The 22,709-nt window shown below is 45.0% G+C and overlaps 1 protein-coding gene across 19 annotated transcripts in view; it reads left to right on the top strand.

Moving 5' to 3' along the window:
• The first annotated feature begins 1,421 nt into the window (after nucleotides 1-1,421).
• Nucleotides 1,422-22,709, top strand: part of kcnma1a (potassium large conductance calcium-activated channel, subfamily M, alpha member 1a) — a 142,288-nt gene continuing 121,000 nt past the window's right edge. For 12 of the 19 annotated variants that reach the window (XM_031578818.2, XM_012838319.3, XM_031578810.2 and 9 more), the window contains exon 1: nucleotides 1,422-2,832. In XM_031578818.2, the coding sequence (XP_031434678.1) occupies nucleotides 2,545-2,832 (288 nt within the window). In that variant the 5' untranslated portion in view covers nucleotides 1,422-2,544. The remainder of the gene's footprint in view (nucleotides 2,833-22,709) is intronic. The other 7 variants (XM_031578822.2, XM_031578820.2, XM_031578821.2 and 4 more) reach the window with 1 other exon arrangement.

Raw genomic sequence — 22,709 nt, 5'->3', positions numbered from 1 at the left:
AAACTATAAATCAGCACCTGACTGATCCTGTGTTAAACTTAACATCTCTCAGCAGTTAGAGGCCTTTCCTCTGGCCCCTGTAGGAACCGGTTACTCTGCAGACCAGCGCATTCGACAGCTGGCTGGATTTTCTTGGAAGATGATCAGTCCAGGATCCTGTTGCCCACCATAAATAACAACATCGAAACTTGACCTTCAATAGCAGATATTTAAACTGACACTTAAAACTGATTAATTTGGGTAGTTGTACAGTATAATTAATTGCCAAACTCTGTTCACATCGCTCAAACTAAAACTCCATTAACATACACTTGTTGTAACATACTACAGTACAAGTAAACATTACTTTTTTTTATCTCAAATCTTAAACTGTTAATTATAATTGATACATTTAAAACATACACACATAATTATATATATATATATATATATATATATATATATATATATAAAATGAGCCTATGGAATCTGATTTGTATGCTCGAGGCAGGGATGTTGCTGCATTTTGAGACCTTGCAGTTCTTGAATTGTCCAGTAGGAGGACTTGCAGGCGGCCATAGAAATTCACGTACCGACAACCACCTGCTTCACGCAGTGGAAACAAGCGTCTCTGCTTAGACTTAGCGCATTATATTATATTATATGGTTATTGATTCCGTATGTCTAAGCATTTTCATTGAGTAATACAGGTGTTACAAATGCCTACGTTTTTAATTGTTATTTGCCTTGTGGTTTAAATAGGCTGAGAATGTGCCTATAGTGTCGCCTAATCTATTACACAGAGGCACATTACTTGCTTTCTCTGCACCCTGCTTATGTTAGCAATCTGCTTGACCCGACATTTACTTTCAACAGGCATAGTTAAAGCATGTCAATGATAACTAGTTTGGTGGGTATAATGTTTCAAGATCACTTTGCGCATACATTATCCATGCGGTAAAGTTTGTGGAAGGCCAGCTTGGTACGATTTTGTTACCGCGGCTATTTCAGTAGGCCTAGATGTAGAAGCACATCTGTATCTGAGACTGTAAATATGACCCCTAGAAATCATTCTTGGCATCTTCTCGACACCTCCTTCAGTTTTATTTGTGTTTACTTTTCAAAGTTGACAGGGGACACCTTCTTGTCAATCACGCCTATTTTCCAGAACAACCTTTTGCCGAATTGTCATGTAGGCCAGTGCTGCAGCTGTTCCACATGTAAATTAGTTCATTTTTCCTTTTTTAATCATTACCTTAATGTTTGCACCCATGATCAGAGGAATTATTTAGGTCACATTATAATTCGTTTTAAATAGCCTACTTCGAATTATTATTAAAATGAAAGATGTAGGCCTTGGTCCAATAATAGGCTAGAAGCTCAACAGGTCCCTTCGTCCACGCACCAAATCCTTGCCCTTGTGTAGAAGGGCGGTGCACCTTGCCCTATCTTGACGCTTTCAACCTCAAATCAGTGTGTCCTGGATTCAAATTGACTGAGAGACACTGAGAAAAGCATCCTAGGCAGCTTCATTCAATGTGTCGTCGGTAAAATGTTCTGCGTGACCAGCGTAATAGTGTGTTAGGCGACATAAAAAAGCAGAAAATGGCAGCGAGTTTTTAAATTAACGGCTGTTGCATCACTGTTGGTTGTGGCTAAGACGTGGTAGGCAGAGGCTGAACTGCAGAAAACGCCGCGTCGCAACGTGATAATGTCACATGCTGAACAGGAACAAGTGTATTTTCGCCCGTAAAGAATGGAAAATATATTTAATGCGATGCATGAACTATGCAGTAACCAGCGAATGTAACCACTCGCGCAGCTTTAGAGCGCTTTGTCCATCTTTATTATTGTGGCTTGGCTCCGCCTTCCTACCTGTAAATCTCCTCAGCCATCTCTGGAGCAGATCTGACGGGCGTTATCAGCTGGCCGCCCGCGAGAGGCTGAAGGCAGTGAATGGGGACAGCGACATTTATGCTATTGCTTGTCATTGTGCGCGGACATACAAAGGGAAAACGCCGTCGTTAGATGTAGTTTATTTCGTTGTGTAGCGCAAGTGAACGACTGAAAACTCAAGGTATCGCCCTCCAGTTGAAAACGGCCGAAGCTATCGATTAAGTTGGCGTTGGTGAGACCGAAATCGATCTGCTACCTTCAAGTTGACTGTGGCTGGATGGAAAGCAGCGCGTTCGCACGTATAGTTGATTGAATATCGTCAGTTGGCTGTTGTCACGGGTCATCTAAACGCAGCTTTGAATAACAACAGCCGCATTGAAGGCTGCAGTATGAATATTTCTTTGAGGTGGTATTTATTCTGAGCGTTTTGGAACCCCCCTCAAAATGAAAACGATAAGTCGTCATTAATGCGGATTTAAATGCATCCCGCAGAGGGACAGAGACTCGCTGTTACAATCCAATTTCACCGAGAAGAAACATTTTCTTTGAAAATATATTCATATTGTGGAGAGCTGGACAAAAATATTGAACGATCGTGAGGGATATTTGAAGCAATATGGCTGATGACTGGGGTTGGGGGCGCTGGCAGGAGCTCTCCAAAGGTTTTAGATGCTAGTCGTGGCAGATGGCAACGTTTCCTATGGCAGCAGCAGATCTATAATGAGTAATAATTACATTTATAATAAAAATCCGGACTCTTCTGTCTCTATATCCAAGATGGATGTGATCATCCCGTTTTCACCAGATGTTCCCTGTGACAACAATGGTCAGCGCATGTGGTGGGCATTCCTTGCCTCATCCATGGTGACGTTCTTCGGGGGTCTCTTCATCATTCTCCTGTGGAGGACCCTCAAATACCTGTATACTGTCTGCTGCCACTGCAACATCAAACCTAAGGTAAGCAGACAATATCTACTTCATTTATTCAGTCTTGTGAACGTAACCAACAAAAAAAAAGAAGAAAAAAAAACATTCTAATGAACTGTAGATACTAAGAGTGTAAACATGATTAATTAATCTCATGACAGCAGATATGTAGTGTTCTCTGTCCACTATGTCACTTAAGATGTTTCATGTTCACCTTGGAGTGGGTTACTTCTGTAACCTGATGATTTTGAAATTTTGGAAAATGGGTTCGGGAATTGTGTACTTCTGACAGTTCTCATTCTGCTGAAGAAAGTATTTGAACCCTTAAAAGTTCGATGAGGATTACATAGGAGCTCTTCTCCCACTTGTGTCACACAAGTCACACACAGCTGATGGGATTTGTTATTCATGAGGGTGATACACAGTATTACATGTACAGGGGACATTTCTCATGATGGCTGTGTGACCATGCACCATTAACCGACAATATGCTTCAGAATGTAAATGATCCGAATATATTAATCAAATCAGTGATTATGTTGATTTAAATTATTCTAAAGTGACCATTTCGTGTTGGCAGCATGGGGGCGGCTAGTAAGAAAAGCAGGGTATTCCCTTATGCTCTGTAAATCAAACTGTGATATACAATGTCACTGTTTCATTTAATGTTTGACAATCTTCCTGTGCAGTTACATGAATGTAACTGTTAAGCACACAGCGGAAGGGTGACATTTTGTGACAGTTTGTGGCAGTGTCATTAATCCTATAGTGTTAATAGTGTGAGACAATATTGCTCATTCGAAGACAGCTAGGGGAACACTTCAGTTATACACTGCCATTCAAGGGAAATCCAGCCTTCCATTCATTCACTAGCAGTACCAGTGCTATTTGGTATTTGGCAGTAACTCACCTTCACTTTAAATGAGATCAGGACTGTACTGATGTATCAGCTCACATGAAGCTCTTAGGACATGCATCATGGATGCCCTTCTATGACAACAGGGCTTTGTGATCCATCACTTCTGAAATGCATAGTGCAAGCATCAGCACAACACAAAACACTCTTAGCAATGTTAATGTGAATCTTTGTACAATAAAATATATTTGGTGCATGGATATTAAACGCTGGTTTGAGCCTGTATTTAATGCCGATTGAACACACAGGGCAGAATTGTGGAGAGGCTCACTTTTCTCAGTGAGTCCTGGCCTTTAACCAATCAAAACTAAGACACGTACAAAATCAATCCTCAAGATGTCAGTCACAAATGTGTACACCATGGGCTAGGCAGAGGTGGATTGGAGTGGTTTGTTTTCAAATCTGGCCCTTGCACTGGCTTGATTAGGAGGAATTGGATATTGCAGCTTTCATTTTTCGATTAGGCCAGTCCACCAATCGTCTAGGACTGGTAGCTGTACCCCCATTTCCTTGATATTTATTGGGGAGGGAAGGGTTAATGGCATATGCGAAGTCCCCAGTATTCATTACCATTTCATTAGCTACTTGATCAAACTGCACCACCCTGTATACATGTCCATTTGTGACTGACGTCTATGCCTGACCTCTTCAGGTGGAAGTTGTTAAAACACAATCAGCCCAGTATCTGTGTTGTGCCTTACGTGAAGACCCCCCAATTCAGATACTCCATTAGCAGCACAGGCTGGTAAAATAATGAAAGGCGCCTGGTTGATCATGAAGGCGAGACTGTTTTACCCTCATATTCCTCAGTAATTGTTCTCCTGATTGGATTCCTGCGACGGAGCATTTAAGAATGCACCCAACGTCCCTCTGTCTCTCATTTCCTGGAAAAAGAGAGAAGGTCTGAGGAGATAAAAGCACACAGCCTTTCCTGGAGTCTGGTAGGGTGACTTTGCAGAGGGCTTTTGACACCTGGGTTGCAGCGGGAACATGCTTGTTAGGAGCATTAAGGGACTGAAATGTGATCCCGCTGTGCAGCTGACTGGTGAGCCAGGTCCCTTTGGCATGGTGTTAGTAATGGGACTCTGGCTGCAGAGGCCTTAGACTGGAGAAACTGGGGATGTTGAGCCTCTGTGGGTGAGAAGAGGGAGATAGGATAGCATGTCCTCAGCCCTTCACCACCGCCTGTATTTATCCTACTCCTCACGGGCCTGAGTCCAAATCACTGCTGATGCATATGAAGTAGTTCCATTACCTAGTTAGGATTTGGAGATGCGTTGTGCCTCATGCTGCTTTCGTGGCCTCTAAACCTAGACCATACTACAGTCACGACTTTGTCTGGATGAATCTTGGCATAGTTGCCCTAATTGGTTGGACCTTATGTGAAGCTTATTACCAGACCACATGTGAAGTGTCCCATTTTTTTATACACCACAAACATGTATGCATTATGTGTCTAAGGGTAAAGTAATTGATTGTATGCAAGGTAGGAGGCACATTGTGTACTTCGAGCCCTCATGGCAATGTATTTCGTTTTTCATAAAGTAAGGACATGCACTGTTAAATAGCCTTATTTCTAGACATAAAATAAATACAGAGCGTAAACATCTGACATACTAAATTCTAAGTAAAAACATGATCTCTTGAATCGTTAAATTGGATAGCCAAAAACAATCAGGTGCTTTTGAGTTGTCAAAATATTCTTAGTGAAACTACTTTAGCTTGTGCTGATCGACGCACCAAATCAAATCTACTTTGTTTTCTTCCCTTTTAAATCCAAATACCGTGAAGCTGTTTTTCCAGAAATCACTTTTGCTTGTAATGAGCTTCAGATTGTTGGCTCTGTGATTAGGCTGGCTGGTGCCTGAACATGACTCAAATCTCTAAGCAGTGGAAACACTCCCTGGTACATCGAGGTACTGTTACAACATCGGAATACAGAGCTGTTGTTTTTGCATGCCACGTGGATAGATACTAAGAGATGCCTAAAGACAGAGCCTAGAGTTTGTTTGTCTTTAATGCAGACAGGATTGTGGGCATGCCTGCCGAGGGGGTTTGTTGTGTGCCTGTGTATCCCCTCGTGCTTGGCAACGCGCCGGGTGCAGGGAGCAGGGAGCACACGCCCTGACTTCAGCTGTCGCTCGCTCGCTCTCACTAACTGGACCCTGGTGTGCTGTGCACACACATACATGCTGCAAAAGGAACCACTTGTTAAAAAGGCTAAAACACACTGAATGATACAATTTACATAATATTTTCCCCTACAAATTAGTAATTTGAGCATGTGTTACCTGTGAATGTGTTGTCTCTTTTGTCAGAGCGCTCTATTATTACTCTGTTAAGACTAGTGAAGCCTGCTGGAGTCTCTGTTTATTGCCTTGAATGAAACTCATTTTGTTATTTCTGGTAGCTGCACAACCTAAGTGTTTGCCTTGACTTCTGGAGAGTGAGGTCTTGATTTACTGTGGTGTTCTTATTGTCCAGGAATGAACCTGAGCACAGAATGCTAGTTTGATCAGTTCATTGAAATTATATAAATTAATTGTAGTTGGGAAAAACGGCAGAGCAGGAATTCTTTCTCCAACTCAAAAGTACAGTAATTTGATTCGGTGAACTCCCATGTAGTGTTCTCACGGCACCAATTGTTAATAGACCTGACGCATGTTAATAAAGGCCATATATCAAATATATCAAATCAAGCATGTATAACATGATGTAGAAATAGAGTTCATGTCCTGCCTGTCACGGCTGTCACCTTGCTATTAAAAGGCCTTCATCACCCCTCTGGGGCTATTCTGGGTCATGGTTCAATGGGAAAGGTCTACCTGACTCCAGGAAAAAGCTCAGGCAGTGAGCATGCCTCTCTGTGGCTGGCCTGCCTCTTAAGCCACCTCTTGATCCAAGGGAGGCCAATTTGGCTCTGGAAAACTATTAGCATATCTGTCCCAGGCCTGATCATGGAGAGGGAGTCCTGCATGGCGGCGATGGCGACTGTGCTTGGAGATCACAGGCCTGTGGCTCTGGGCAAGAGAGCCAGCTGTTTCAGCTGTTGTCTTTCAAGTGCCCGACACAAGTGCCCATCTTCAGGCAAAGCTACATGTCCTATCATTTGTGCTTGACCTGTGGCACACAATGCATATCAGCTGAGGCATATATTATGTATGGCTGAGTGGTGAATTGTTGATGATTTTATGGTTCCAGCAGTTAATTTTAGAAAAAAAATAATAACTTCACGCTGATGATCCCATTATGAAAGCTCTCAGTAGTAAAAGGGTGGCTTTGTTGTGGCGTGAGAAATAAGCCTCTTTTCATCCTTCCAGTTGTTTTTTTTTTTTAAAGGTAAATCCACTGTTTTTGTCTTTAATGTCACCACATAGGCTGGGGCAGTGGAAGAAAGACATCTGCAGCCTGCTGTCTCCAGTTTAGAAATGGAAAATAGAAATGCCATGGAAAGGCCTGTGGAATACGACTGCAGGGAGCCAGTTTTGAAGGCACATGCAAAACCCCTTCAGCTTTGAAGCGCATTCAGAGACGTGGCCGTGGCACTTGCCCAGTGGTTAGACCCGTCCCTCTGGCATGACTAGGAGGAGAGACACACAGTGATTTTCAGACATGGAAATGCGCTTCACATCATAATTGATGCTTTCAGCACAGCACAGCAGAGAGAGAGCGAGAGAGGGAGAGAGAGAGGGAGAGAGAGGGAGAGGGAGAGAGCGAGAGAGAGAGCGAGAGAGAGGGAGAGAGAGGGAGAGAGAGAGAGCGAGCGAGAGAGCGAGAGAGAGAGAGCGAGAGAGAGAGAGAGAGAGGCAGGCATGCGCAGCACTGAGTAGAGGACATCCGAATGACCTTCAGGGATCTCCACGGATGCTGCCTGTCTGGCACTGTGGGATGGCTCCATTTTCCCCTTTCTTTAACCATAATAGGCTATGGAGCCAGTAGCACGCTGCCATGCCAGTCCAGTGTCTTTTTGGCATTTCATTTTCATTCAAGGAACAGCATAATGAGAGGGATTGTTTCAAGGATGTGTTTTCAAAGGCCAGTGGGCCAAGGACATTTTCTAAAATAGACACAATGCTCGAGCCTATCCGTCCCTTTTTAAAAGAGTGTCTTCTGCCTATTATGCCGTGTTGTCATTCTTGAATCTGACATTGTTAGCATGCTAAAGCAACTGTGTTTGTAAACTGAGGTGGTGCACTTTCTACCAGTGACACAAGCTAGGTAAAAGAAGACACGGTGTTGTCTGTTATTTTCTGAACGATGGCATGTACAGATGCTGTATGCTGAGTTGTTCGGTGACAGCCAGGGCCATTCAGTGAAGACGAAGTATTAATCAGTCAATAGCCATGGTGCTATTGAGTGTCAGGGGTGCCCTCCCTAGCGCACCGTTCGCGGTGGGAGCTGTTTACTAAAGGGTTGCCTGAGGGCTAACGGTCTGCCTACTGGGACCTGTCAGGCTTTTTCCATGACGAGATGAGACCCTTTCTAATGCAAACAGTGGGACACATTCTGTTCATTTTTTATCATTTGTGCTCACTTGATCATACAATCTTAAATAAAGTTCGACACTTCTGATGTAAAACAAATGTGGCTACAAAATCTGTGTAGTATCTTCTCAGATAGTGCTGTCTCACGTGTCCTAAATCACTTAATTAGGGGCTGCAGCCCTCCATAGGAAAGCCCTGATCCATTTACCAATGACCACTGGTCTTAGTATGATCCATTTTCCAATGACCACTGGTCTTAGTATGATCCATTTTCCAATGACCACTGGTCTTAGTATGATCTCATTCCCATGTCCTGGTTTGATGTAGCATAAATGCATAAGCATGAATAAACACAAATTCAATTCCTAAGGAGCAAAACGACTCAATATTTGTTATTCTGCAATGTGTGTACTGGATAACTGCATTGGCTCAATGAATACATGTAGATGCCGTGTTTCTCTTTGAGAAGCAGAAACCTTCCTCTGGTGTCACAATCAGAAATCCCAGTGTTATTCATACAGATGCTTACTAAGACACACATATAGAACCATTCAGGTGTTTATTACAGTCTTCAAACCATAGCATAGTATATATAAGTAAATAATAATAGTAGTAATGATAGTAAATATGTAAAAACAAGAAAAATGCAGCTTAAGCTTGGACTTATTAAGGAGTGGTGTAGCTGTTTTGCGTATCTCAGATACTAAATGTATTTGCCTCGCTCCTGCCTCGCGTGGCACTTGTGCTTAACCACAGAGGTTGAGTGGAATGCATAAACTATGCTCCCTGAGCGAAGGCAATTCTGTTCAAATCCAGCTTTTCAGCACCATGGAGAGCTCAGGGCCAAGTAGCTCCCTCCATACTCGGAATGTTTTCCGGCTGCGGAAGCCCACGGAATGTTCCCTCACACCGCCCTCCTCTGCTGCTGCTGTGCAGATGCTGATGCAGAAATCACTGCTGCAATGTTTGATATTGTCGGGTAAATTTAGACCTTGAATACTGCATCGACCACTTCAGGCATTATTCAACATCATTTATTTTTTGGCTGGGTTTAAGTGGAGGCTCGGGGAACGGCAGTTTTCTATGCCGTGAATAAAAGAGAATCTTTTTCATGCAGAGGGGAAACCCCCTACCTGATAAAAGCATCCTTTGCCTCGCTTAAAGAAACAGCTTGCGGTGAGCAATACAGTAGAACAGGCATGTGGGTGTATCTGCTGGAGAGCCAGCCTTTCTGCATGAACACTGAGTGGGCATGGGAGAACATGACAGCCTACTTCCTCTGTTTGGTTGAGGAGAAATGAGACTGTAATCCTTGTGTATGTGGATTCAGATTGAAAATACACCATATAGTATACAGAAGATTTATGTCTTGTGGGACGTCAATTCTGAACTAAAATGCAATCGAGAAGAAGGAATGGGAAGGAACTGGAGAGCCTATTGATCCAACAATTTAAACTCATTTGTGACTGTTGCCTCCATCTTTAAATCATTGCGGTCTCAGCCCCCCAGCTAGTGAGAGTTGAGATTTGTACTTGAGATTTGGGTTTGCGTCTAAAAAAATCCGAGGGATGGCTCTGCACCCTGGGGTAATCATTTCAAGACCACATTTAGATCAAAGCTTTTAGTGAAGATTCACGTTCAGACAGCATTTGGATTCCTCAAGTAACAAGGGCACTGCAGGACTGTAACTAAAGCACTGGGAATTCAGTGGTAGCAGTTTAGAAAACACATTAATTTCTCCCCAGAGATTAAAGTATGAATTATACAGCGAGCTGTAATGTGCTAGTCATACTCTAAAGGCTGCTGAGCATAGAGAGGAGACACTGACCTGTGTCCCTCTGATCACTGCTGAGACGCTAATAACATTGGGGCATATGCTAAGTCTCTGGCCACAGATGAAAGTGTAGCACTAGCCCACAGATCAAGGAAGTTGCTGTGAAGAATCCATTACTTTGACATTCTGTTCACTCTTTTATTGGCAAAGTAAAACCATTCCCCTGACACTTCCCTCATGTGTGTTCCAATGTATGAGATCCATGCTGCTGAGTGTCTTTTCTGATAGCCGTGGTTAGCGGTGTTCTATGAGATGCACGGCTGCTGGCCTGCTGGGGTGGAAGGTGAAAGCCGGGCTGGCGCTCAGCAGAGCCGTGTCTCAAGGCGAGCCTGGCCGTGCCGCGTGAGGAGGCACACTGGCACGCTGGCACGCTGGCACGCTGGCACATGCTCAAGAGGCATGCAGGCAGAAGCAATCCAGGTGCTGCTCCACAGCCTCTCAGCAGCGGTAGCAGCAGAGGTAGCATCTGGCTCTGACCTGCTGCGGGAAAGGCCCTATCTCTGCCCATTCAGCCTGGGCCGCCCTCTAGAAATAGAAAGAAAGGCTTCTTGTACTGATGGGGATGCTGACCTAAACCCAAACCTGTCTCCGTCTCCTCCATGTATGTCTCTTACTCTCTCTCCCCTGTGTCTTATGGAGGAACTCACTGCATTTCATGTTCTCTCTCACTGAATAAGGGGTAGCACACGGTTGGCCCTGTAAGGAGTGGACAGTCCAGCTCATCCAGGAATAGAAAGCATGAGTTGGCGTCTGAGAGGTGGTGGCCTTCAGCTCCAGCCTTTGACCTCCAGGAATAGGGTCAGGGTCAGAGTTGTCTGGGGTCACGGGAGAAATTAGCGGAGTACTCTCAGTTGACAGTATGGGAACAGATGCACTTTTGTAACGTGTTACCCGAATCTATGCTAACAGGCACCATAAAGATGCACACTCCAAGCTCGGTATGAACTGAAATGGGTGCAGTCGGTTGTTTATTTCATGTGTGATGCACAGTTGCATCTTCATCATCAGACTCAAACATGCTTGGCTTCCAGTTGTCCACTGAAGACGCTGAGGCAGCGGCGGTCAGATTTGGCGTCTCGGTTCTGTTTTTTTTACGGGACTCAAATGAAGTGTGGTGTGCCGCCTTAGCAACATGATTTGATCACAACACTGCAATGCTTTGTCACGGCGCATCACCGTCTGAGGTTTCATTAAGCTATGGGTCACACTGTGCTGCATCTGTGCACATGGCCAGCGCTCCCGAGTGCTTTAACAAAGTGCACAGTCAAGGTACTGGCACAATCAGATTTAGCCTCGCAGCTATATTAAGAGGCTCTGTGTGAGATTTATGAGCGTGGCAAGGCAGGCCCCGTCCTGACTGTTTTACTCCCTCTAGGCCACTTGAGGCCCTGGGGAGCCTGACATTTAGCTAGCAGACTCCATGTATGTACATGCTCGCCCCTCAGCCTCCCCCATCAAACTGCCAGCTTCTTTCTCTTCCTCCTCCTCCTCCTCCTTCTCGGCAACCGTGCTCTTCCTCCTTCCAGTGACTGATTCTGTCAGATCTGCTCTGGTGTCTCACCTACATGTCCAACAAAAAGAAAAAGAAAAAAGAGAAACCTGGAGATGACATAATGCGTTTCATCGGCCAGTCCACGGCAAGCTTTGGCACGGCTGCATGTCCGTTACTCAACGTTGCTTTCTGGACGGCTCGTCCTTTGAGCTTGTCCAGTGGAGCTGATAATGTGGCGGCAGAATGGAGGCGTCATTTTACTTTCAGTCAGCTAGGCTGTGGCCGGGGCCTCACCCCTGCAAAGGTTACATCCTCACTGCTCCACACAACACTGCTCAGGGATCAGTTAGCAAGATACAAGAAGAGAGAACGCCCGTGTTGCCATGCAAAGCATTGTTTCACCCAGAGCAAGGACACACCACGGATTAAACAAAGGGTTCTTCCGAGTGGACTGAGAGAAGTCAGAGAGTAATGCCAAGCGGCACAGCTACAATTCTAATCATGCCATGTCAAATTGCAGGGTATGGCGGCTTGATGTTTAAAATCATGGTTGACTGTTCAGGGGCATTAGTCTGATGAGATGTTTGTGTTTTGAGGCAAAATGCATGTGTTCCTTTGTCAGTCCAATTACCGTTCAGTATCCACTTCTTTAGCTTTGCGACAGAGCAAATAATGATTGTTGATGCTGTCAGTTTTGAATGGGAAATTATGCCACGATTAATTCAACGTTAATGCATTTGTAAAAATGATGTCTTTCTCACAGAGATCTTTTTGGTTTGCTTCCTTCCATGACTATGCACAGATTCCTTCCCCATGATCCGTCTCTGCTTTCTACAGAGCCTCAACTCTAATTACCAGTGTCTTGCCCTGTTAAGACAGGTGGACTCTCAAGAAGTCAACAGTGAATCTCAAAGAAGTCCCATGTTTATTTAACTGCATTTAATTTAAAATGACTGGACGCTGTTTGGTATTTCCACCAGACACTGAGAAGTGTGTATTTTCTTACCGCCTCAGGATCAAGCTACAGACAGGCAAGAGTTTGGCATTAGGCTGCTAGTGGAAGTCGCCACCCCTTGGATTCTAACTTGACACCAGCCTTGAATTTGGTGTGTAGGAACCCTCTAGATGCAGTTTAGGGGCTCATTTAAGGGATTCACTTATACTGCATTCATTGACCTTGTTACACTACATTTTACTGTAGTTGAACCTGTAATTGATAAATACATTTTTTGGTAAAAAAAATAGTGAAGCCATTAATCAAGGTCTTTGCATTACACACATACATGTGTACATACATAAAGTATTAGAGTTCAAAATAAGTTGAATTAGGAGTTCAAAATCAAGTTCATCATAGAACTTTTTTTTGCAAACTGTAGGTTTATAATTAATATGGAAGGCTGGCAGAACATTTCTCAATATCCTGTTGAAGGTTGTCATTATAAACCTCTGGAGAAAAATGGGAAGGTCTTTTTCTCCTCCCTGGTTGTAAGAGTGTTTTTAGTGTAATTTTGGGCTCTTTTACTGCTGACTAACCAGGTGTTTTGTGTCAACAGTGATCTGTGTCCTGTTCTGTGTGTACTTGAGCTACTGAGGCCCGTCCAAGAAACAGGAGTCGCACTACAAGTGGAATCCCATATCAATAATTCAGTTGACGGCGTGCTGATTTGTTGTGTTGTGGATACAGATACTTTGTCTGCATAATTCATGGTGTTTGGTGGTTGGATCGGACACTGGGTGTCTCTGGTGTGGTATGCGTAAATCAATAAGGGAAAAAAGTCCCAGTATAGATGATGATATAGATTTTTTTCACAAATAGCTATCTCATCCCTCATCCCTTGAATACTGCACCTGCACTGCACACGGCTCCCTGGTTTCCTGGTGTTGAGATCCCTTCACCATCAGACAGGCTCATTCCCTGTATGAACCAGCGAGATGAGCATGGATGAGATGTGTGGTCTCAAGGCCAGCATGCAGGCAGCAGACAGCGAGATGAGCATGGATGAGATGTGTGGTCTCAAGGCCAGCATGCAGGCAGCAGACAGCGAGATGAGCATGGATGAGATGTGTGGTCTCAAGGCCAGCATGCAGGCAGCAGATCCACAGGCCAGCTGTTTGTCCTTTGCTTCTGAGTCGCCAAGAGCACATTGCTCCGCGTAGCAAATAATAAGTCCTCGTGCGGAGGAGGCCCCTGGGGCCAGAGAGGCCACTCTGGGACTGGCCCTGGGGAGCCCCGTCACTCTCATGGTGGGCACCCAGCTGAAGGTCCATTTGCTCCACCATCTCCTGAAGAGCACAAGATGGAGGGCAGTGGCTGGAGGCGAGTGCCCAGCCCATGTGATTGGGTTTCCAATGCCATAGTACAATGGCAACAATGGCTGTAAATCAGCAGCACATTTTGAATCAAGTGAAAGGAAACGTCTTTTGTGGTGTTGACCTGGGCATTTTGAAATACAACTAAAACACATAATCGTAATTATCAAACGTAAACAGATCGAGATAGATACAGTTGGCTAAAAAATAGAATAATAAAATAAGTATTAATTTGCATAATCGGTTTAGAACATTCTTTTTTCTGGACTCGTAATAAATAATAATAAAATAAATACTCACAGAAACAGTTAAGAATACACTTTCAGTGTACTTGTCATTCTGATCAGTCAGGCAGTACTCATCATAGTGTAGTTAGTGGAGTGTTTTAAAGGTTAATCATATAGGGACGAGAAGTGTTACTTGCTGGATTTCCGCCCCAGTGGGTGCAGTCTGTTCCATGGCATTAGAGAGGAGGATAAGAGATGCTGGGGACTTGACAGGGACTCTCAGCTAACCTAGTGCAACATCATCACATTTGACAAAGACAGATGCAGCATACTGATGATGCAGCTCATCCCCTCTCAGATGTTGCAAAAGCCAAACGCAAAATGACTGACCTGCCAGTGCAGAAATCTGTCCTTGGAGTTTGCCAATATTTATTACTGGATGAGTTACTACTATGGGATAACATCATTAACCCCCACCCCACACACACACACATACATACATACAAACACACACACACACACACACACACACACACACACACACACACACACACACACACACACACTGTGAACGCCCAGCGTGCCAAGAGACACGGCGAGGGTGTTTTTCAGTAAGACACGTCCTTTATTAACTCTTACTTTACAAACAAAGGTAGTCAAACATAACTCAAAAGCCTTAAGCCCACAGGCTTGAACACAGAGTTACTAGAACCTTTCCCCTCGTCAGTCCTGCTTCACTCTGACTCTAAACTCTTTTAACAACTAGTTGCTGCTCAGGTGCCAAACTAGTCTAACAATTTGCACCTGAGCTTGCAATCAGTGGATGGCCCGACCTCCCTAGTTCCCAGAGCACCTCCCCAGGGTCCTAGAGCCTGCCCAGTATAGGCCTGCTAAGAGAATTCACTAACTTCTAAACCTAGTGGAACCCCAAAAGCAGCTTGGGGTACCACAACACACACTCTCGGGAAGAGTAGGGTACTTGCTGCCTTCTGGCCCTGTGAGGATAAATGATAGGTAGCCGGAGCAATCTGTGTCAGATCAGAATTGTCTAAAATATTTCCAACTGATTCAAGGCAAATAAGTAGAAAACAGATCTGATTTGACTGCTATATTTCTGCAGCAAGAAAAGAGATACTATACATAGACTATACACTATACATGAATATATTTGTATTCATAATATGGAGGTTTAACCTATGGTAAATGCGTAAGTGAGAGTGTGGACCTGGAGGCATACTAAGGACACTGTGACTGATATGTGCTAATCTATGAATGTGACGCACCCATAGTCACGCAGTGGCCATGCATCAGAGAGCCCCCCGAGCTCCACTTACTCCGTGACATGATGTGATCCGCTGGTCGTTCATCAGTGCACAGTGGACGCCCTCAGAGAAAGCCTTTGGAGGTGGGCTAATGAGACTGGAGTGTGCTAAAGCTCAGGTTGGGGGAGGGAAACAATAGAGAGAGAAAGAGAGAGAGAGAGAGAGAGAGAGAAAGCACATAAAGGTGAGAAATCGTGGCAGAGGTAGGTGCAGAGAGGGGGCTGAGAGAGAAGGAGAGAGAGAGAGAGAGAGAGAGAGAGGGCTTCTCTGCAGGAGGTGGAGAGCCATGTGAGTCAGAGAGGAGAGCTGAGCCCACCTCCCGCTCCATGCGTGCCTGACTGACAGCAATTAGAGGAGATGAGGTCTCTTAGCGACCACAGGGCTCTCCTCCTACCTGGTGAGCCGTGTTGAAGTAAATATACCACTTTCCACTTTCCACTGGCAACTCTTTACTTCTCACCCACTACTCCTCCATGTGTCAGGACATCTCCACACCTACCTTCCTCTTCTGCTGCTGCTGCTGCTGCTGCCTGCCTTTTAAGGCTTTTACTTGACACTTTATTAGTGTCTTTCATGTGTGGAGAGACACAGATCAATAAAATGCTGAATAATAAATGGGAGTTTACTGAGAAAAGGAGCATCAAGCTCCAGCAACCTGTCATTTCCACCTCCCAAGATACACCACTGCTGTGCTGCTTGATCAGAAGCAGTCGTGCCACCACAGAATATGTTAATAATAATAGTTACTTCATAAGACTCAGTCTCTCCAAAGCGCTGATTTGAGATGAATATTTGGACTATTTCCTCACATCCCACAACAGATTTCCATACATTTCACAGTTGATGAAAGGAAATGTTTTCTTCAAAATGCAGATCCAAGAAACATGTAGTTAATATTTAGGCATCTGTTTACCTCAGACTTAAAATGTTGGACAGGTGAAAATTGATCTGGGATCTAGCGGTCCTGTGCAGTTTCCCAGTTTGTTCTGGTGAAGAATGCTGAGCTGGGTGAGTGTACTGTGGTCTATATGTGATTCCCATGTGATTGATTGACTGACTGACTGACTGACTGACTGGCTGTTCAGGTCCTCACTACGCCGTGGGGTCTGGTTACGCTCCTTCTGCCCAAATGTTTGTGTAAGCGTGCCTCAGTCCCCCTGCTCCTCCGGGCCTGATTTACTTTAAAGGGACAGCAGTGCTTCAAATGGAGTCTCTGAGAGTTAGTAAACAAACACACAGACACACACACCACCAAACAAACCAGCACACACACACACACAAACACACAGACACACACACCACCAAACAAACCAGCACACACCACTAAACAAACCACCACACACACACACACACAGACACACACACACACACACACACACACCCACACACACACACACACACACCACAATAGGTTATTAGGAAATCTGGCCACTATATGGTTAACATGCAGTGATTAAGGCAGGTGTTTGGTTCTCAGGAAATGGATACCATCCCGACATGTTTAATATAAATCTTCCTCGACGGCAATCTAATAATGTTTTAAAAATAGGTGAACTAATCTGAGGAACTATGCTTGGTCACTGTACACATACACCACCTCTCTTTCCACTGGCCTCCTCTCCTCTCCTCTGCTCTAAACTTACCTCTGACATTTGGAGAAGACGTCCTGGGCCTTGGGTGGCATCAGACGCTCCGGAGAGGATGCGTCTTGTAAAACCCAGAAGCGAGGGTTTGAAGTGCGTGCAGCAAGGTTACAGTGGCAGGCAGCTCCTCTACCTCTCCACGTCTATTAATAATGTGTCAAGATTCTGGTGCTCCGTCACCTGAGCGCATGCAACATCCCCACACTGCCCTTCAGTTCACTTCCTGCATTAGCGTTGCTAAGGTGTATGCCTGCACTTAGAATGTTTTTGCAGGAAAGAGAAGCCAAGATGGTTTGATGTGGCTGTTTAATGTATGAGATACAATGTCCATTTTTACATAACATTTAGTCATTTAGCAGACGCTTTTATCCAAAGCGACTTACATATGTGCGACTTACAATGTATACACATTTTACATTTACAGTGATGGCACACTGCACATCAGGAGCAATTAGGGGTTCAGTGTCTTGCTCAAGGACGCTTCGACAGGGAATCGAACTAGCAACCTTCTGATTACTAAACAACTTCTCTACCACTGTACCAATGTCCAGTGTTAGGATTGTGTGAATTTGGCATTGGCAGATGTCTAGGTACAACCAGAGGAGTCGAGGAGTCGTCTTTTGTTTATTTCTGACATACCTCGGGTTGTGGTGATCTTGAAGGTCGCGAAAGGTGATTCAATGGATTCAAATTGGTAGATGATGGAGACAAACATTGTAAACATCTTCACAGGTTCTGTGTTGCTTCATCTGGCATATGAAAGAAAAAAGGCATTCATTATGAGCAAGTTGGCTAAGCAGATGTTCTCTTTTGAAGAGGCCTGTGCATGCCCCATCAGGTTGGACCAATGTCACACTCATAAGAGCAGTTGATCGTACTTGGCTTGTCGCTTAGCAACAGAGGCCTGGATGCTAGACTGTAGGTGTGTGAGCATGAGTGTGTGGGAGATGTGCTGAGAGAAAGAGAGAAGGGACGGGGGGAGGGAGGTGGCAAGTGAAGACCTGTGGTTGTAATTTTAACACGAATACATTACTATCACATGTAACAGTACCGTATTACTATTAATGTTCACATCTCCTTTGATTATGCCATGCAGTTGTATCATTTAGCACTGGCCTGTGCCTGGCGATATGTTCAAATATTCTAATTTCAGTGGATTAACATGTCTTTGTGGGCATTGTAATGGCCACGTGACTGCAGAGAATCTGCTTCTGGAGCAGTCTGAGTCTGATTGGTCCCTGGGGAACTCCGCGCTCTTATTTTGACAAATGAGTGTGATAAAGAGCACTTACCCTGCATTGATTAATGATGGCTATTACCTAGCTGAGGAAGAGGAAGATGTACTCACTATAAACCTAAGCTGTCTGCCCAGCCATGTTAAATGAGGGCTGTAAGTCTTAGGGATTAGTCATGTGGATTTTCATACTGTGGTTTTACAGAGAACCTGCTTAGAACTTCTTAAGAGGAAGTGGAATGGGTTGCCAGCAGTATAGGAGACCTTTCAGCATTCATCTGTGAAAATGGCGTCTTGTTTATTTGATAGAGATTGTGTTAAAACTGTGGTGTTAACTGTATTCATCATTCATTTTTCATTTTCACAACAGCACAGCTGTTTACGCTGTGAGGAGTGGTGTTTGTTTCACAGAAGGCAGAATCACTAAACCTTGATGTGTTTTGAGCACATTTTCATAAAAAAATCCATCAGGAGGAGCATACCTGAGTAAAGCCATTTCAGTTTGAGCAAGTTTCTATTAGATAACACTTTGTGTTTCTTCTTTAATGCGTCCGTTCGTCCAGTGCCACACATGATGACTCACCATGGGCTGCTAAGAGCACTGAAATGATGAAGAAGTGAAGCTTTTGCGCTGTCTGTTTGGGGAAGCTGATTCAGCGCTCAAATCATTCTGTGTGAAATAAAGACATTGCCACTCGTTTCCATAATCCGCTGTGACACCGCTTTTTTTTTCCCTCCCGCGCTTATTTTCCTCTCCCGCCTTAACTCCCCGAGTGAGCGGTCGAGCCGTGGCGGGGGCATCCCTGGCCCTGTGGCGTAGGTGCCCGCTGGGCAGAGAGCTGACTCGCGGGCGAATCCGTCTTCTCTCTCTGGCCGTCAAAGATGAGGAGCTGCTCCTCAGAGACAGGCCCTTCCCCAGTGCCCTCTGTTACATCCCCACTGGCCACACACACACACACACACACACACACACACACATACACACACACACACACACACACACACACACACACACACACACACACACACACACACACACACACACACACACACACACACACACCCCTAACACACACACACACACACACACACATAAGATGTTCTTTTTCGGTTTGTTTGTTTTCCGTTATCAAAGCTCCTATCCCCCCAATGCAGCGCGGTACTGTGAGTGGCGTGTGTGTAAAGCCGAGGGACTTGTTGGGGAGAGTGCACAGTGGCTGGGCACGCAGTAATCACCTAATGTGATGAACAAAAGCCTGTGCTTTAGCCATGCCTCAGACATCCCTCCCAGGTCTGTTTACACTTCATCTCCCATGCAGTGCACTGGAGCTCTCTTTCTCCCACTGCTCAGGCCACTGGAGCTCTCTCTCTCTCTCTCTCCCACTGCTCAGGCCACTGGAGCTCTCTCTCTCTCTCTCTCTCTCTCTCACACTGCTCAGGCCACTGGAGCTCTCTCTCTCTCTCTCTCTCCTACTCCAGTCCACTGCTCAGGCCACTGGAGCGCTCTCTCTCTCTCTCTCTCTCTCCAGTCCACTGCTCAGGCCACTGGAGCTCTCTCTCTCTCTCTCTCTCTCTCTCTCTCTCTCTCTCTCTCTCCCACTCCAGTCCACTGCTCAGGCCACTGGAGCTCTCTCTCTCTCTCTCTCTCTCTCTCTCTCTCCCACTCCAGTCCACTGCTCAGGCCACTGGAGCTCTCTCTCTCTCTCTCCAGTCCACTGCTCAGACCATCTTTTAGACCAACCATCCAGTTTGGCTTTTTCCCCTTCACACCGTCCCGTAATTAGACAGAGGCTGTAGGCTGGTAGACATAGGCTGGTTGGGAAAAACCTAATTAATGGAAAAAAGCATTCTTGATCCATCGGTCTTCCAATGAAACTGTAGGTGTAGGTGAACTAGAGGCATATCCTAAAATAAGAACATGCAGTAGGAACTGTGGAAAAGTGAGCGTGTTAAGCAGTTAAACATCCGCAAGAGTGAATCATCACACAAGCTTACCACAATACTTAAGAGCAAGCTATGAAAGTCGAAACAATTTTGACGATCAAAGCTACTATGTTAGGAAGACCAAATAAATGGTAGGCCTTACAAGGGCAGTTTCCCTGAAACCTTTGGAAGAAACACTGCCAACAGATCTTTACACAGAGAGTTCTATCAGGCCATTCTAATTCTCAGCACCATACTGAGACGATGGGCTCTAACTCCACTGTGGCTGAGCTATTTCACAGAAACAACTTAAGAGGTGTATATCTTTCCTCTCTGAGACGGTGGGCTCTAACTCCACTGTGGCTGAGCTATTTCACAGAAACAACTTAAGAGGTGTATATGTTTCCTCTCCAGATCGGCCTGCTGCAGTTTCCTCAGTAGGTGTGTATCGCACTACCTGCTGTTCACACCAGCTATGGCCGTCAGCTCATATTGGCAGGGTTGTTCTTTATCTGCGATCACCATGCCTCCGGCTCAGGCACTCTAATTTTCGCTTTGTGGGAAAGCACATACATCCGTCCGAGGGGGGAATTGTAGCATCAGCACAAGTTAAAGGTAATGAAATCTGCCCCAGCGGTTTGTGCTGTAATCTGGCTGTTTTCTTTCTTTTTTTCCCCCTCCCTTACCCTCGAGGCTGCGACTCGGGAGAGAATGGCAAATAGTGTAGCCCAATGTGGTTGTCTCATTTGGACTTTATCCGCGGTGGCTGATTTATGATGTGGCCGGCGGTAAAGAGGGATGAGTGAGCCCGCCGGTGACGGGGTGATGGATGGGTGGTGAGGCCGCATCAAACCGTTTGATATTTTATTTTTAAAGTGTGAGCGCTGGTGTCCCGTTACCACAGGAAACGTCTGACTACTGTAAACGCCACCCCCAAGCGCAGACAACAGGCCCAGGGGGGTTGTTCTGAAACTCGTAAACAGAAGGACACTCGATACAGTGGAGGAATCAATCTTAACGGGATATTTTATGTGGACGCTGGATGCGCTGGCAATGGAAACCACCTCCTAAATGAAAAATGCTAAAGGAGCGATCTGCATGTGCTTCCTATATATTATTCATGCATTCAAATGCTTCCTAATGGGAATGAAGAAGACGGTTCATAGTTTTTGTGCATCTGCATGTAAAGGAGTGTTTGCAGCAGGCGCATAGAATCAGACAAGGGTTTACTGGACCTTAAGTCATTTACATCCGCTTTGCTAATGAATGGAGCAGTGGTAATGAACAGATGGTGCATCGAGCAGTAGCACATCGGTCTGTCTCACACGGGGGTTAAGTTTTGTTTTGAAATATTGCAAGGAGTAGTGTTTCTGATTAGAGCAGATGTATATTTAATGATCAGACTGACTTGAAAGCCAGGAGATTCTCTTGTAAATAGTCTCCTTGGAAAACAAAACAAAGTTTGGCGGTGGTCTGTGAGGTTAGCTCCAGCAAATTAATTGGGCAAGGAGGTGTCGGGTGAAACATCTACAAAGGCTTTACCTTTTACTCTTTGACATTTTTTAAAAATTCAATTGCGAGGCCGTCGAAGATCGCCGTCTCAGACACGGACATTGATCGGCGCAGGTCAGACAGTAGGGAGCCAATTTGTTGACCTTTGAAAACAGGCGTCTCCATCTTCCAATTTTTGAGTCGGTCCGTTTCTTTCTTTAATGGTGCTGCTCACCGACAGTCAGGTCTTCCTGCAGGAGCTTTAAGGGGATTATTTTTCATCTAAACAAACGGGAAAGGTTGAGAGCTTGATGTATCCTCTGGTTCTTGTAGGGACAATTCAGTAAATTGGGAGAGCCTCATCGACAGCGCACTGTTGTTAGAGGAAAAGCTCATTAAAACGGATCTGACTGGGAGTGGATGAATAACATAACGTGTCAATTCAAACTTTAATGTGAGTCATAATTAAAATCCTTCCACTCGTTGAAACCTCATACTGAGTAGTCTGCTATAAATCCTTCATGCGTACACAGTGTTTTAACTGTACCTCCCTATTTGAGAGATGCCATCAAGAGTGGTGTTGGGTGGAGATATGGAGGCTGCTTGCCGGTGTAAGAACACTCCCAGATTCCCCACAGCTGCCTCCCTCTCTGGGATAAAGACAGGCCTACATCTGGGGACAGCACTCAGATACTTTACACTCCGCAGCTGCCATGGCCAGCCCAGAGACGCAGGATCTGGGGACCAGGCAGAGAGATAGAGAGAGAGAGAGAGAGGGAGGGAGGGAGGGAGGGAGGGAGGGTCTCCATTGTGCCTGTGGTGCCCTTGTTGCTTTCTTCATTAAGCAATGAGAAGGCCAATACTCATGCCCACGGCTTCCCTTCATCACACACACAGAATAACCAAATAACCCTACACAAGTGCTTTCAATGAAATGCTGAGAATCGCACTAATGAGAGACATTGTCGGGAAGAAACATTGACAACCGTATCGCAAAAAACACCCCTCGTCCCTCTCTGGATTCATATTCT

The sequence above is a fragment of the Clupea harengus genome, chromosome 13 (genome assembly GCF_900700415.2).
Source record: "Clupea harengus chromosome 13, Ch_v2.0.2, whole genome shotgun sequence".
Taxonomy (NCBI): domain Eukaryota; kingdom Metazoa; phylum Chordata; class Actinopteri; order Clupeiformes; family Clupeidae; genus Clupea; species Clupea harengus.
The sequence above is the reverse complement of the archived record's forward strand: the minus strand, read 5'-3'. Positions and strand labels throughout refer to the sequence as shown.